Source organism: Podarcis vaucheri, assembly GCF_965113315.1.
Source record: "Podarcis vaucheri genome assembly, chromosome: 14".
NCBI lineage: Eukaryota > Metazoa > Chordata > Lepidosauria > Squamata > Lacertidae > Podarcis > Podarcis vaucheri.
In genome coordinates, this window is record NC_138752.1 from 26206673 (window position 1) to 26219822 (window position 13150).

The following is a 13150-nucleotide window of genomic DNA, read 5'->3' on the forward strand; positions in this document are numbered from 1 at the left end:
AGCATATTGGGATCTATTGGGAGATCTCTGAGTAATTCACAGTAGATCAGCATGTGGTTCTGACTCCTAATCTTTTAGCGATTGCAACTAGAAAGCTTCTTTATTTCTTTTTTTAAAAGCACAGGGTGGTGAGGAGAGGGAGAAGAACATGAGTTTAGGTTCAAAAGGACCTGTGTGCTTGGTTCTGGTATTGATCATAATAACTGTTATTATATCATTATCCCATCCTATGGAATGCCCTCCCATCAGATGTCAAACAGCTACACAGCTGTATGACTTTTAGAAGACATCTGAAGGCAGCCCTGTACAGGGAAGTTTTTAACGTTTGAGGTTTTATAATGTTTTTAATATTTTGTTGGGAGCTGCCCAGAATGGCTGGGACAACCCATTCAGGTGGATGGCATATAAATAATAAAATTATCATCATCATCATCATCATCATCATCACAAACTCCTTAATTCTTAACTAAACCACTTTGTCTTTTTTTTCTTTCTTTCTTTTCTTACTTATTACTACATTTGCCGTATTTTTTGCACCATAACACTCACTTTTTTCCTCCTAGAAAGTAAGGGGAAATGTCTGTGCGTGTTATGGAGGGAATGCCTACGGGTGGCATGCCTACGGATTTTTCTCCTCTAAAAACTACGTGCGTGTTATGGTCGGGTGCATGTTATAGAGCAAAAAAATACGGTACTTTCCACCTAGGAGCTCAAGATAATGTTCATGGCTCTCCCCATCCCCTCCTTTACTCTCACAGCCACCCAATGAGGGAGCTCAGACTAAGAGGCATGCCCAGCCAAAGGTCACCCAGCAAGCTTGATGGCCAAGTGGGAATTTGAATCCTGGTCTCCTAGGTCATAGTCACAAAACACTCTAACCACTACACCACATTGGCCTTTTTCAACCTGGCTGTGATCAGTGGCCTCTGGATTCTAGTGAGAAACAAGCAAGCCAAGGAGATCCTGCATGCCTGAAGTCTGCCATCCTTGGTCTAATATCTAATCCATGTTCTGAAGACTCGCTTGAAGGCCTTTGGTTTGGGTTTGCTGTGAGCAACCCTCTCCTAGGGCCTTGCTTTAAAGTACGAGTAGGAAACCTTTTCATCTGCAAGGGCCACATCTTCATCAGAATCAGCCTTGTAGGGCCAAATTGGACAGGTGGGTGGGGCTGCCCACCTATCGGTTCCATGACATCATAGTGACATTACATGCAAGATACTTTGAAGTCCAGAAGCTGGGGCTTCTAAAGGAGAGAGTTTCTCCTCTTGATTTGGCAGTGGGTTGCAAGGATCCTCTGCTAAAATTATAATGGGGGGGGGGGGAATCCTCCCCTTTAAGCAGGGGATTCCAATGCACAGCCCTTCCTGATCCAGAAAGGGGTGTGCATCACGATAAAAGGGAGGAGGTTTGTTAGCAGGGAATCCAAATCAGGTCTGGATGGAAACCTCTATGAAATCAGTGAAAGAGAAACTCCATTTTACCAGATGGCTGCAAAGTCCCCTTCCTGAATCTCCAAGGTTTGGGGAAGGGGTCTTTCCTACTTGGAGAGACCAAGAATTGAACCAGAGAATTTTTGCACTCAGAGCGCTGAGTCAAGACCCTTCCACACTCCAAACAAAGGACACACTAGCACTAGGCAGCACAGCATTAATGCTTCCCAAGATATTCTGCTGGAAACCTGCACTGAAGCTACCACAGAGCTCTCTTCGGCTGAGGCTGCCCTGGGGAGCATGGCTGAGCCTCCTCCATGAGGGGCCATTGGCCAGTCCCTCTCTGCCTCTCTTTCTTTGAAAGTGCAATTATGGGCCCGCTCACTTCCTGCCCTGTTGCTTTTACGGGCTCGCGAAACACATGAAAACAATTATTTTTATCCTCCTGCAAAACCAAAACTTTCTAGACTCTTTTGGGTTGACTGGCCAAGGACAGGCTTTTTCATGAGCCGTGCTACATAATTTATTGGTTTTTTAAAAACTCTGTAAAGTTTTTTAAGAAAGAAAAAAAAAGAACTCCAGTAAAGTTCAGACCAGTTCGTGAGACTGAAGTAATTCCGAACTGACTCTTTCATGCACAAACCCCCTAATCATTTGGACTTAACAGATGTTTATAGTCCATAGAGAACTTGACTTGCTACAGGATACTAACAATGGTATTGTTCAGAAAATGGAAATAAGAGCGTGAAGAGGAAATAACAGTTAGGGCTTGAATAGTTCTATCCCCTTCCAAACTAAAGCTTATACAGTGGTACCTCGGGTTACAGACGCTTCAGGTTACAGACTCCGCTAACCCAGAAATATTACCTCAGGTTAAGAACTTTGCTTCAGGATGAGAACAGAAATCATGCTCCGGCGGCGTGGCAGCAGCAGGAGGCCCCATTAGCTAAAGTGGTGCTTCAGGTTAAGAACAGTTTCAGGTTAAGAACAGACCTCCAGAACAAATTAAGTTCTTAACCCGAGGTACCACTGTATATTGATTGCATTTATATAGCACCTTTTCCTCCAAGTTGCTCGGGTTCTCCCCCTCCTCATTTAATCCCCACAACAACCCTGTGAGTTAGGTGAGGCTAAGACACAGTGATTGGCCCAAGGTCACCCAGCAAACTCTGTGACCAAGCAGTCATTTGATCCCTGGTCTCCCGGATCCTAGTCAGACACTCTAACCACTACACTAAGTATTTAAAAGGCACCTTCACACACACACACCCCAACAACCACTCCAATAATTAACTTCAAGTTGCAGTGGAAACACCAAACACACTAGGAAAGTCCTACTAGAGACTGCAAGGATGGGAAGAGCATAAGGTGAGCTAGCTGCAAAATCAGGCTAATGGCCCAGAGTCCGGTTCTCATAATGACCATCCTAATGTATCTGCAGGGATATGATGGCCACTTTCCCGGGCCAGATATACGGCTCAGAATGGCTCCAAGAGTCACCAAGTCACCAAGAGGAAATGCTTCATTGGCATGCTGGGTCCAGATGGTTCGAAAGTCATATTTTTCAATAAGACTTTTGGGGTTCCTGACATTCATTCTGATTGTGCCGATAAAATGTAATGGCTAGGATTCTACAGGATGTGTTGCTCATGTGTGAAAACAGTGAAGGTCCAAGGATCCCCAGGCATGAACCTCCAGACAGTGGAGGCATCAGGCCTCATCCTGCCACCCAGGCATCTTCCCTTGGTTGCAAGTGGTCCATCGCCAGATGCAAAATGTGCCTGGTGAACTTCAAACGCTGCTCTCCCCACCTGAGATTCTCAGCAACAGGTATTCAGAGGCCTAGTATCTCCGAGAGTAGAGGTAACAGAGAATAATGATTGTGGCTAGTAGCCACTGATAGCCATGTCCTTCAAGAATTAATCTAATCCTCTGTTAAAGCTGCCAGACTTAGCAGTCAGCCTCACATCCTCCTGACTGATTTTATATCTACTGCTAGTTTTACTGTTGCTACAATAATTGCTTTCGTTTCTGATGTTTCTGGTCTGTTTTATATTTGTTTTATGGTTCTCTTTCGCAGGCTTTCTTGAACATCTGACCTGAAGCTTCCAACCTTCAACTTCGCTGGACGCTGGGGGCTTTGCTCAAGGAAAATCCGGCACATGGATCTGCTTGGACAAGCTGTTCCTCAGAGCTGGTGGAATGGGGAAGGCCCAACCCAGCAGTGGCTACCATGGGAACAAGAGCCAGGCCATCCCAACAGGAGCCACTGTGCCATGGCAATAAAGCCAGCTTCCCTTGATCTCTCCATGCCACACAAAGGAGCTGGTGTGGATCAGAAAGCCTGGTGGGGATGGCATAAAAGAAGAGAGTCTTGATGGACAGCCACTTCCAAAGGCAGTATGGAGGACAGCTGAGTTGACTTTGGGTTCCAAGGGGAAAGGACAAAAGGGGCTCATGAGAACAAAAGCAGGAGTAAAGAAAGACTAGAAAGAGAGAAACGCGGAATGGGAATTTTGTTCCTCCCAGATACACCAGAAAAATGACCCCAAAAGCAGCACTTTGGCTCACTCATTCACTGCATGCCCACATTTGTTGTTGTTTAGTCGTTTAGTCGTGTCCGACTCTTCGTGACCCCGTGGACCAGAGCATGCCAGGCACTTCTGTCTTCCATTGCCTCCCACAGTTTAGTCAAACTCGTGCTGGTAGCTTTGAGAACACTGTCCAACCATCTCGTTCTCTGTCGTCCCCTTCTCCTTGTCCCCTCCATCTTTCCCAACATCAGGGTCTTTTCCAGGGAGTCTTCTCTTCTCATGAGGTGGCCAAAGTATTGGAGCCTCAGCTTCAGGATCTGTCCTTCCAGTGAGCACTCAGGGCTGATTTCCTTCAGAATGGAGAGGTTGGATCTTCTTGCAGTCCATGGGGCTCTCAAGAGTCTCCTCCAGCACCAGAATTCAAAGCATCAATTCTTCGGCGATCAGCCTTCTTGATGGTCCAGCTCTCACTTCCATACATCACTACTAGATCTTTTTTCCAGGAAGTCAGCAGAGCAGCTGCACCTAACAGAGAGCTGCACTCGAACCCTGGAATGTTAACATATAAACCAGTCTTCCCTCAACCAGGTACCCTCAGGAGGTTTTGAAGTGCAACTCCTATGGCCCCAGTCAATGGAAGCTGTAGCCTAAAACATCCAGAGGGCACCAGGTTGGGGGACAGCTGCTGTAAATAATCAGCTGACCCCCCTGACCCCATTCCCATCCACCTTTCTTTCACTTCCAGCACAGCTCAGTTCACACGCCGGAGAACCAATCTGCTCCTTCCTTTTGTTAAGCTTGCTGTTTTGATTAGAAATGAGAGCGGATCCAATCTCGGCACTTTCAAATGCATTTCTATGCCCAACGCCAGCTTTAATTTCATATATCATGTCAACGTTTTTTATTCGTTAAATGATACCCGGCGTGCGGTTTAAGCAGGGAGAAGGGGAGATATATATGGGGGTATTACACCAATTTAGGTGAAAGCAATCCCATTCCACATCAAAAACAAAACTAAACCCATGTAGGCAGAGGAATTAATGAAAGCTTAGACCCTTGAATAATTTAAAAAGTGAAGCCCTGGTTAAATATAAATGACAAGATTTAATTCTAGGGCTCTAACCACGCAGGGTCTGCAGCTCATATCCTGTTCTGGTCCCTGAAAACCAGGCTCTGTGGCAGCAGACAAAAGCTGTCCATCACCCAAGACAAAGACAATTTTTTGGATTTATTTTTTAAATATATAGCGTCAAGGCTTGCAAGCTGTTGTAAACCTAGTGTTTCAAGTTACCCGTTCCTGATCCTTTATCCTTCAACTCAATTACTGAGATCCTCCGATGGGGCACTTCTGGTGGCTCCTCACAAGGCCCCTGAGATTTGATCAACTTTTACTAGGGACTGAGTCTTTTGCGTGGCAGGCCCTGTCCTGTGGAACTCACTGCCAGTGGAGACTCAGCAGCAGGGCCAACCCAAAACATGTTGACACCTGAGGCGAACCACAAAATGGCTCCCAGTTCCCTTCCAAATTTGAATACCAGCTGCTAGGATCCACTGGGATCTGGTTTGCCACTGTGACAGCAGGATGCCAGACTCTGATCCAGCTATCCCACCTTCCCTGCCTTTGGAAGCCTTGTAAGTCATTGCAGGAGAAGGGCTATGAGCAACAGAAGACTGGAAACATTTCTAGGACCAAGCTGAAACTGTCAAGCTTCCCTGTTACTGTTTCCTTTTCACCAAGAGGTGAAATGCTGTTAATGCAATATTGTTTTATTTCCAGTACTGAAATGCTGGGAGGTTTTGTATTCAGTGGTACTTCGGGTTACATACGCTTCAGGTTACATATGCTTCAGGTTACAGACTCCGCTAACCCAAAAATAGTGCTTCAGGTTAAGAACTTTGCTTCAGGATGAGAACAGAAATTGTGCTCCGGTAGCACAGCAGCAGGAGGAGGCCCCATTAGCTAAAGTGGTGCTTCAGGTTAAGAACGGTTTCAGGTTAAGTACGAACCTCCGGAACGAATTAAGTACTTAACTCGAGGTACCACTGTATTGTTATATTTGCCGTAACGCTGTTGTTTTCATGTTATCATGAAATTTTTCTCGCAATGGTTGATTTTGAGATGCATTCCTGTTTTCTTTGTTGTAAGCCGCTTTGAGCAGGATTCTTTTTTGCAGGAAAAGATGGCATGCAAATAAAATAATGAATGAAACAACTTGGTTCACCAGTGGAACAACTTGGAATACCTTAGAGCAGCCACCAGTGGAATTCTGAGACCCTGCATGAATCACAGATCAAATGTGGGAGGAGAATAATGCAATAATAACGCAATCCAACCACACAGATTTCCCTCCATCGGGCACACATACCAGTTCAGTGCCACAAGAACCAGCGAAGGCAAGTGTTAAAGCTTGATCAGGACACAGGACATTTAAATGCTGCATTCACAAGAATATGCAATGGACAAGTGTTCAGTCTCTTCTGCGAAATGGGGTCATTAAAGATCTACTTTCACAAGCTGTTGGAAAGAGGAGTGCTAAAAGTGCACCTTTTAGCTGGCTAGACCACATTTTACTCAAGAGTAGACCCGTTAAAACTAGTAGAAGCAGGTTAGTAACGCCCATTTAACTTCCACAGTAACTGCTTTGAGTATAACTGGCATTGGTATTTTAAGTTTCACACAACAAATTAATAATATTTCATACAAAGAGGACTGGGAGGTGAGCTCCAGGGATACCTTGATTCCTTTAAGCCACAAGAGATACAATCTTCAGGAAGATCAGAAGGCAAAACCATGCCCTGCAAAAATCAGGATTGTTTGTCTGTTGTTTTTCTACTCTTCCTAATACCCATCTAGCTGTCTGGTGGTTTGCATTTATGAAGGGTTCAGCTTTCAAGAGATTGTCAGATGTGGGGGGGAGAGAGAAAAGAATCAGCATTATTTCAATCATCTTAATTGCATACTATTATCCGCCCTGACATCATGACAGGCACGTGCTAATAAGCAGAGCTCCCTAATTGCATTTAGTTAATCAGCGCTTTGTACTTCACAAGGGCCACAATACACACCCTGCTCACCTTTGACTGTTGGAGGTGCAAGTGTTAGGGACCTTCGTTTGCTGAAACCCACAGCCTCATCCCTCTCATTATTCAGTTCCTAAGAGGCATCTCACCTCCAGTGAACAAAATACCCTCCTTTCCCTCTTGGTCTCTTTGAGACCAGCAGTGGGAGCTCAGAGGTCAAAGGCAGCTGTCCTTTGGGGCTCTCTATCTAGCCCTTTGAACTCTCCCCAAGCCACACCCCTCACTGGCCCTGCCCTGCACTCCCAGAGTCTTTGCCTGGCTGGAATTTGTCCTGATCATGCTCCTTGTGTGTAGGAACTAGCTTGCTCTACAGTAGTAATATTCACATTCAATGCTCTGCACACTTTGACCTCCCCATCAATGGCATGTGGCCCTTGGAAGGCTATTCAAGGAGAATGCGGTCCTTAGGCTGGAAAAGGCTCTCCACTCCTGTTCCATCCCTTGCCTCTTCCTTTCCTTCTGCTCTTCCCCATTCCCCTCCCCCCAAACTACTGCTGTTTGAATTTAGATTGTCAGCTGCTTGCAGGCAGCGACCATGGAATGCATTACAGGAGACCATAGGAAACTGCTCAGTCAATTTGCCCACCTAGGCTAGTATTGCAGACTCCGGCAGGCAGCAGCTGTGACCCTTTTAACGACAGATCCCAGAGGGTGAACCCAGAGCTTGCGCATGCTGAGGATCTGCTCTGCCCCTGATCTGCAGTGTGCACAACTGTCCGCCATGTACACAGATCATGCTCTCGGAAAGTTAAGAGCCTGCTGGATTAGGCCAGTGGCCCATCTAGTCCAGCATCTTGTTCTCACAGTGGCTGACCAGAGGTCTCTGGGAAGCCTCCAAGCAGGACCTGAGCACAAGGGCCCTCTGCCCACTTGTGATCTCCTGCATAATGCCTCTGGCAGTGGAGGAAGAACATTGCCATTGTGGCTAGTGGCCAAAGTGACTAGTAGCCACTGGTAAGCCTTGTCCTCCTGTATGAACAGCCACCAGCAACAATGGATCATGTGATGATTGTGCTGGAAAAGGTAAAGGGACCCCTGACCATTAGGTCCAGTCGTGACCAACTCTGGGGTTGCAGCGCTCATCTCGCTTTATTGGCCGAGGGAGCTGGCGTACAGCTTCCGGGTCATGTGGCCAGCATGACTAAGCTGCTTCTGGTGAACCAGGGCAGCGCACGGAAACACCATTTCCCTTCCCGTCACAGCAGTACCTATTTATGTACTTGCACTTCATGCTTTTGAACTGCTAGGTTGGCAGGAGCAGGGACCGAGCAATGGGAGCTCACCCCGTTGCCGGGATTCGAACCGCCAACCTTCTGATCGGCAAGTCCTAGGCTCTGTGGTTTAACCCACAGCGCCACCCGCATCCCGATTGTGCTGTAGGAGTTCCCAAAAGAAGTTGTGGGGTGGGGTGGGGTTGGAGAAGGGACAGCAACCTCCCACTTTCTGACCTAAATGCCCCCTTCCTCCTGGCTATTCACTTCACATAAATTTGGAGGCTGGGCAGCAAAAAAAGTGGGGGGGCGGTGGAGAATGATGGCAAATAGGAGGAGCAAATGCTTGCAATCACTGGCAAAGGTTTCAGCTCAGTAGTTTCAAGGGGGAAATCCCTGTAATGTTTTTGCTGTTCTGCTTCAGTCCGGTGGGTGGTGTTAACTAACAAGTTCCTGCATTTCTTGAAAGGTAAAAACCACACATTGCAATAAAGCCTCCTGCTTTCGAGGATCAGGAAAAGAACACTAATCTCATGCCCAACTTTCCATCCTGCTTCTCTTGCGGCTGTTTTAAGATGCTATTTCTCCCAATCAAGTTTGTGCAACGGCTTGTGATTTTGCTGCCTTCTCTATCAGTGGCTCTGTGCCATGCCTGCTTGGCTCAGAAGAAAGCCCCTCCAAGTCCAATGGATTTAATCGCAGGTAAGCATGCACAAAATTGCAGCCTTCATCTTCCTTCCCGTCCCTGGTGCATGCAAAGGAACAAGGCAGAAAGAGAGTGCCTCTGAGCAGGCGAGGCATTTTTATCCCCCATGGCCCACTTGGGAGAACATTTTGCAACTGTGTTTTTTTTTAATGTGAATTTAAAGGTGGCTTTTCTGCAGACACGTTAGTGAACATCCTTCTGAAAACTGGTAGGGAAAAAACATTTAAAAGTCCTAGTATGTGTAGTAGAGGCTCTTCTCGAAGATGCCTAGTCTTCTCATCAGCATCTTTTCAAGCACATCAACTTCAACCAAGAGAAGGTCTTCCTGACTCCAGAAAAAGGCCAGCACAGCCTAGCATCTTTCCAAGAGTAACCAACCAGAGACCTCTACAAAGCAGCACACAAAGACAACAGCCCCTTTCTCCATGCAGGCCAATTGGCACAGTGGTAAGAGTGCAGGTCTAGGGCCTGGGAAACCAGGGTTCAAATCCCGCATTTGGCCATGAAGCTTGCTGCATGACCTTGGACCAGTCACTGCTTCTCTGCCAAATCCAACTCACAGGATTGTTGTAAGGATAAAACAGAAGAGGGGGGTGAAACATGTGCACCACCTTACAAGCCTTGGAGGAGAGATGTGGGATATAACAAACGTAAGAAAAAATAGTTCAGCTCAGCATATGAACATGGGAGTTCTCATGACCAATACCGTTTACATAAACAAAAGCATGCCCAGCTCGCTACGTTTGCTATTACCCATATACATTAGCTGGAGTGAGAGAAGTACTCTGATGGCAAGCTTGAAAGTCCAGCTAAGAGGCTTTATGAAGGTCCACACTGGGGTAATCTCAAGAGTTCACCTTGCTTCGCCTTCCAGTTCTGCTGTCTCAAGCCACTTTCCTTTCTCAGGAAACGCTCTTGGTGCATTTGCCCTTTGTGCATTTGAAGTTTCCTTTATGCTTTAATGTTAACCATCCATTGCACTCCTATGGATACCTCCCAATATGTACTGGGATGTTGCCATCCCAGATAAGAGCAGTAAGAAGGAGAAAAAACCAGCACATCCCCACTGATGCCTGCTTTGTCCCTGAAACCCAAGAGTGGGTCCCACAACCATTTCAGCAATTCTATGTTTTGAAAGGAGCAAGGAGAGTGGGACTCGTGAGACCCACTGACTCCTCCATACCCATCGGGTTCTCTGGACTTGCCCTCCAGCAAACTCAAGACACGCACCCCCTGCTTGCACCCTACTTCATACTGAAAGGGTATCTCAACCTCCATACTCCACAAACCCCTTCTAGCCCATGATCGTAAGGACTGACCAACATTGGACCATACCAAATGTCCATTTAATCTGTCCCCAACAGTGCCGATCACATGTTGGGAACGCCCACCAGGGCAAGACAGAGAGAGCCACCCCCAACTGCCGAACCCCAGGACCTGGTGGCAATCAGAGGCACCTTGGCTCTGGGAATCAGAGGCGTCCTGCCTCACCACAGCACTGGTACGGGGAGAAATCTCACTCTCCACATGGCCTATTCCTAACACACAACAAATGGAAGCAACTGCAAAACCGTGGCTCAACCCTGCATTAACAATGTACACTGCTCCTTACCATAAGACCCAACAGGACCTAGGAACAGAGAATGGGAACTTACAGCGAGTCAGACCATTGCTCCACCTGGGTCTGTACTGCCTACACTGGCTGGCAGCGTCTCAGCTGAAACCCTAGAGAAAGGTTCTCCCTGCCCTACCTGGAGAGGTAACCAGGATTTGAATCTGGGATCCTTGGGCACGCAAAACAGATGATCACTGTACTGTACTGTACTGAGCTGTACAACCACTATCTTTTTTTGGTAAACGAGATTAAATAAATACACCAAAGACGGGTCAGGCAATAGCTACCAGACATTGTGAAGAGGCACTAGACCCCAGGAGCCCAGACGCTGGGGAAAGATGCCTTTCTGAGCTTTGCAGAGGCATCTCTCGCTCGTTGGGCAGCGCTGGAATCAGAGCACCAGGGTGCGATTTCGGTCTGGTCCGAAGCACAGCGCTCCTGATGCTCTTAAACAAAGAGGGTGCGGAGGAAGGCGAGAGTGATTTTATCATGTGCAGAAGCCTTTATCCGAGGCAGAAGGGCGAGCGCACCTCCTTCCCTGCAAGAGCTGGTGCTTCGCCCAGAAGCGCCTCTCTCTCAGCCTCTCCGTTGTGCCTCTGAAGGAGGCGAGGGAGGCGGAGAGAACAGGCGGATCGCGGTCGTCGGTTTATTTACTGCGACTTGGCACGTTTCCCTCCTTGGAAGAGGACTTGTTGACAGACCCATGTGCTTTCCAGAGAAGGGGAGGAAAGAAGGGGAGAACCACGCGCGCACCCAAACGCAGCCGGAGAAAAGCCGGGGAGGGGATCGCGCGGCAACAGCCCAGTCCGGAGCTTCGGGGTGCGATTGCCATTTCCACACACACCCCGAGAAAAGGGCTCCCCCGCCCCGTCGAAGAAAAACAAAGTCTGAAAAGGGCGCACGCCCAAAAGTTGAAATTTCAGCTAGTCAGAGGAGGGGGCTCCCTACCCTTCCTGGAGAATCGGTGCCCCCCTCGTCCCCCCCCTGCCCCTCCGAAGGGAACCCCGCGTCCTACCTGCTGCCAAGGCGGCGGCGACCAGGAGGCAGGCGAGCGAGCAAAGCGGCGGCAAGGGCCAGCCGCGGGGAGCCATTGGCTCCGGGAAGATTGGAGAGGTCCTCTTTCTTTTCCCCGCGGGCGGGTTCTCCCGAACCCTTCTCTCGACGACGAAGCCCCGTCCGGCGCGGCTGCCTCGCTTCTCTCCCGGGCGAAGCAGGCGTGGCGAGGAGCCCACGGAGCCGCACAAAGCAGCGGCCGTGCGCACGTGCGCCCGCCGCCGGGCACAAATACGAGCGCCCTCGGAGCCGGGCAGGGCCGGCGATGGGTGAGGGGATCCGTCCGTCCGTCCGTGGGGCAGGCCGAGCCTAACGCCTCAACCTTCGCCTCGAGGAGAAGCAGTAGCGGCGGCAGCGAGGACGGGAGGAGCCTGCGCGGCGGCGAGGGCCGCCTTGCGCCATCTTGCCGGACGGGCAGCCGGCCTGCCTGCCTGCCTCTTCGCCGGCGTGCGCTCTGGCGCGGCGGCTCTCCCGGCGCCCGGCTCGCCTCTCCTGCCTGCCAGGCGGCGCCCCAGCAGTAGCAGCAACAGCAGCGCCGCCGCCTTCGAGCCCCCCAACCCTCCTCCTCCTCCCGCCCCGCCCCTCCCCTCCCCTGGGAGTCCCCAGCAAAGGGGGCAGAACAAAAGGCGAGCCAACGGCCGGCCGGCCGGCGCGCTCCGGCTTCCCTCGCTCCTGCGACGGGACGGACCCCGCCGGCCAGCGCGCACGGCCAAATAAAGCGCCCCCAATGACTTCCTTTTTTTGGCCGAGGGAGGGGGTTTCCTTTAAATGCAGCTAGGAATCAAAGCAGGTCCGACGGGTTTTTTTTTTTGGGGGGGGGTGAGGGTCTCTGCCCTCCTCAACGCAGCTTTGCAAAGGCTTAAAAAGCCTTTTCCTCCCCCCGCTCCCGTTGCAAAGAAAAAGCTGCGGCCGATAATCGGTCTGCAAGGTCTGCGCCCCCTCCCCTCAAAAAAGAGCCCACCCCTAAATAAATGCACAGATTCCACCCCCTACCCCGGCCCCGTGAAAACACGCGCAGGGATTTCGTGGCGCGCGGTGCAAATGTGAGGCAGTGAGGTTTTTGTTTGAGGTGGGGAGGGGAGAGAGATGATTATTTTGGGGTTGAAAAGTTAGTTGGGGCGGTCGAGGAGATTTTGCACCAGGGGGTGGCGGCGGCGATGAGTTGCGCTGTGTTGGAGATTCCCTTAAGGGGGGAAATTTCTCCTCCGGATCAGCAGCGCTGTCGAAAGTAGCAACTGCGGTGGGGTTGGTAACTGGACGGTGTCAAAAAAATCCACACTGCTGAAGTGTGTGGCCGGGCAGGGGGGTTGCAGAGACAGAGGGCTCGATAAAGGATGGAAACCCTCCTACAGTTTCCCCAGGGACTCCCATACGCTCCTCCCACGGGCAGGGGCAGACGAGGACCTCTGCGCCCCGAAACTGAGCCCGGGCATCCCACAAGGCCTGGTACTAGAGACGGGCGAGAGTAGCGGTCAGCGGAGAGCAGGTGCTGAGGATTCAGGGGGTTGAGAGAGCGCGAG

At 49.7% G+C, this 13150-nt stretch overlaps 1 protein-coding gene across 1 annotated transcript in view; it reads right to left on the bottom strand.

Annotated features, from left to right (window-relative positions):
- The window catches only part of IGDCC3 (immunoglobulin superfamily DCC subclass member 3), a 113700-nt gene extending 101559 nt beyond the window's left edge, over positions 1-12141 (bottom strand). Inside the window, exon 1 of the mRNA XM_082198429.1 lies at positions 11593-12141. Within this exon, the coding sequence (XP_082054555.1) occupies positions 11593-11668 (76 nt within the window). The 5' untranslated portion in view covers positions 11669-12141. The remainder of the gene's footprint in view (positions 1-11592) is intronic.
- Between the last annotated feature and the right edge of the window lie 1009 nt (positions 12142-13150).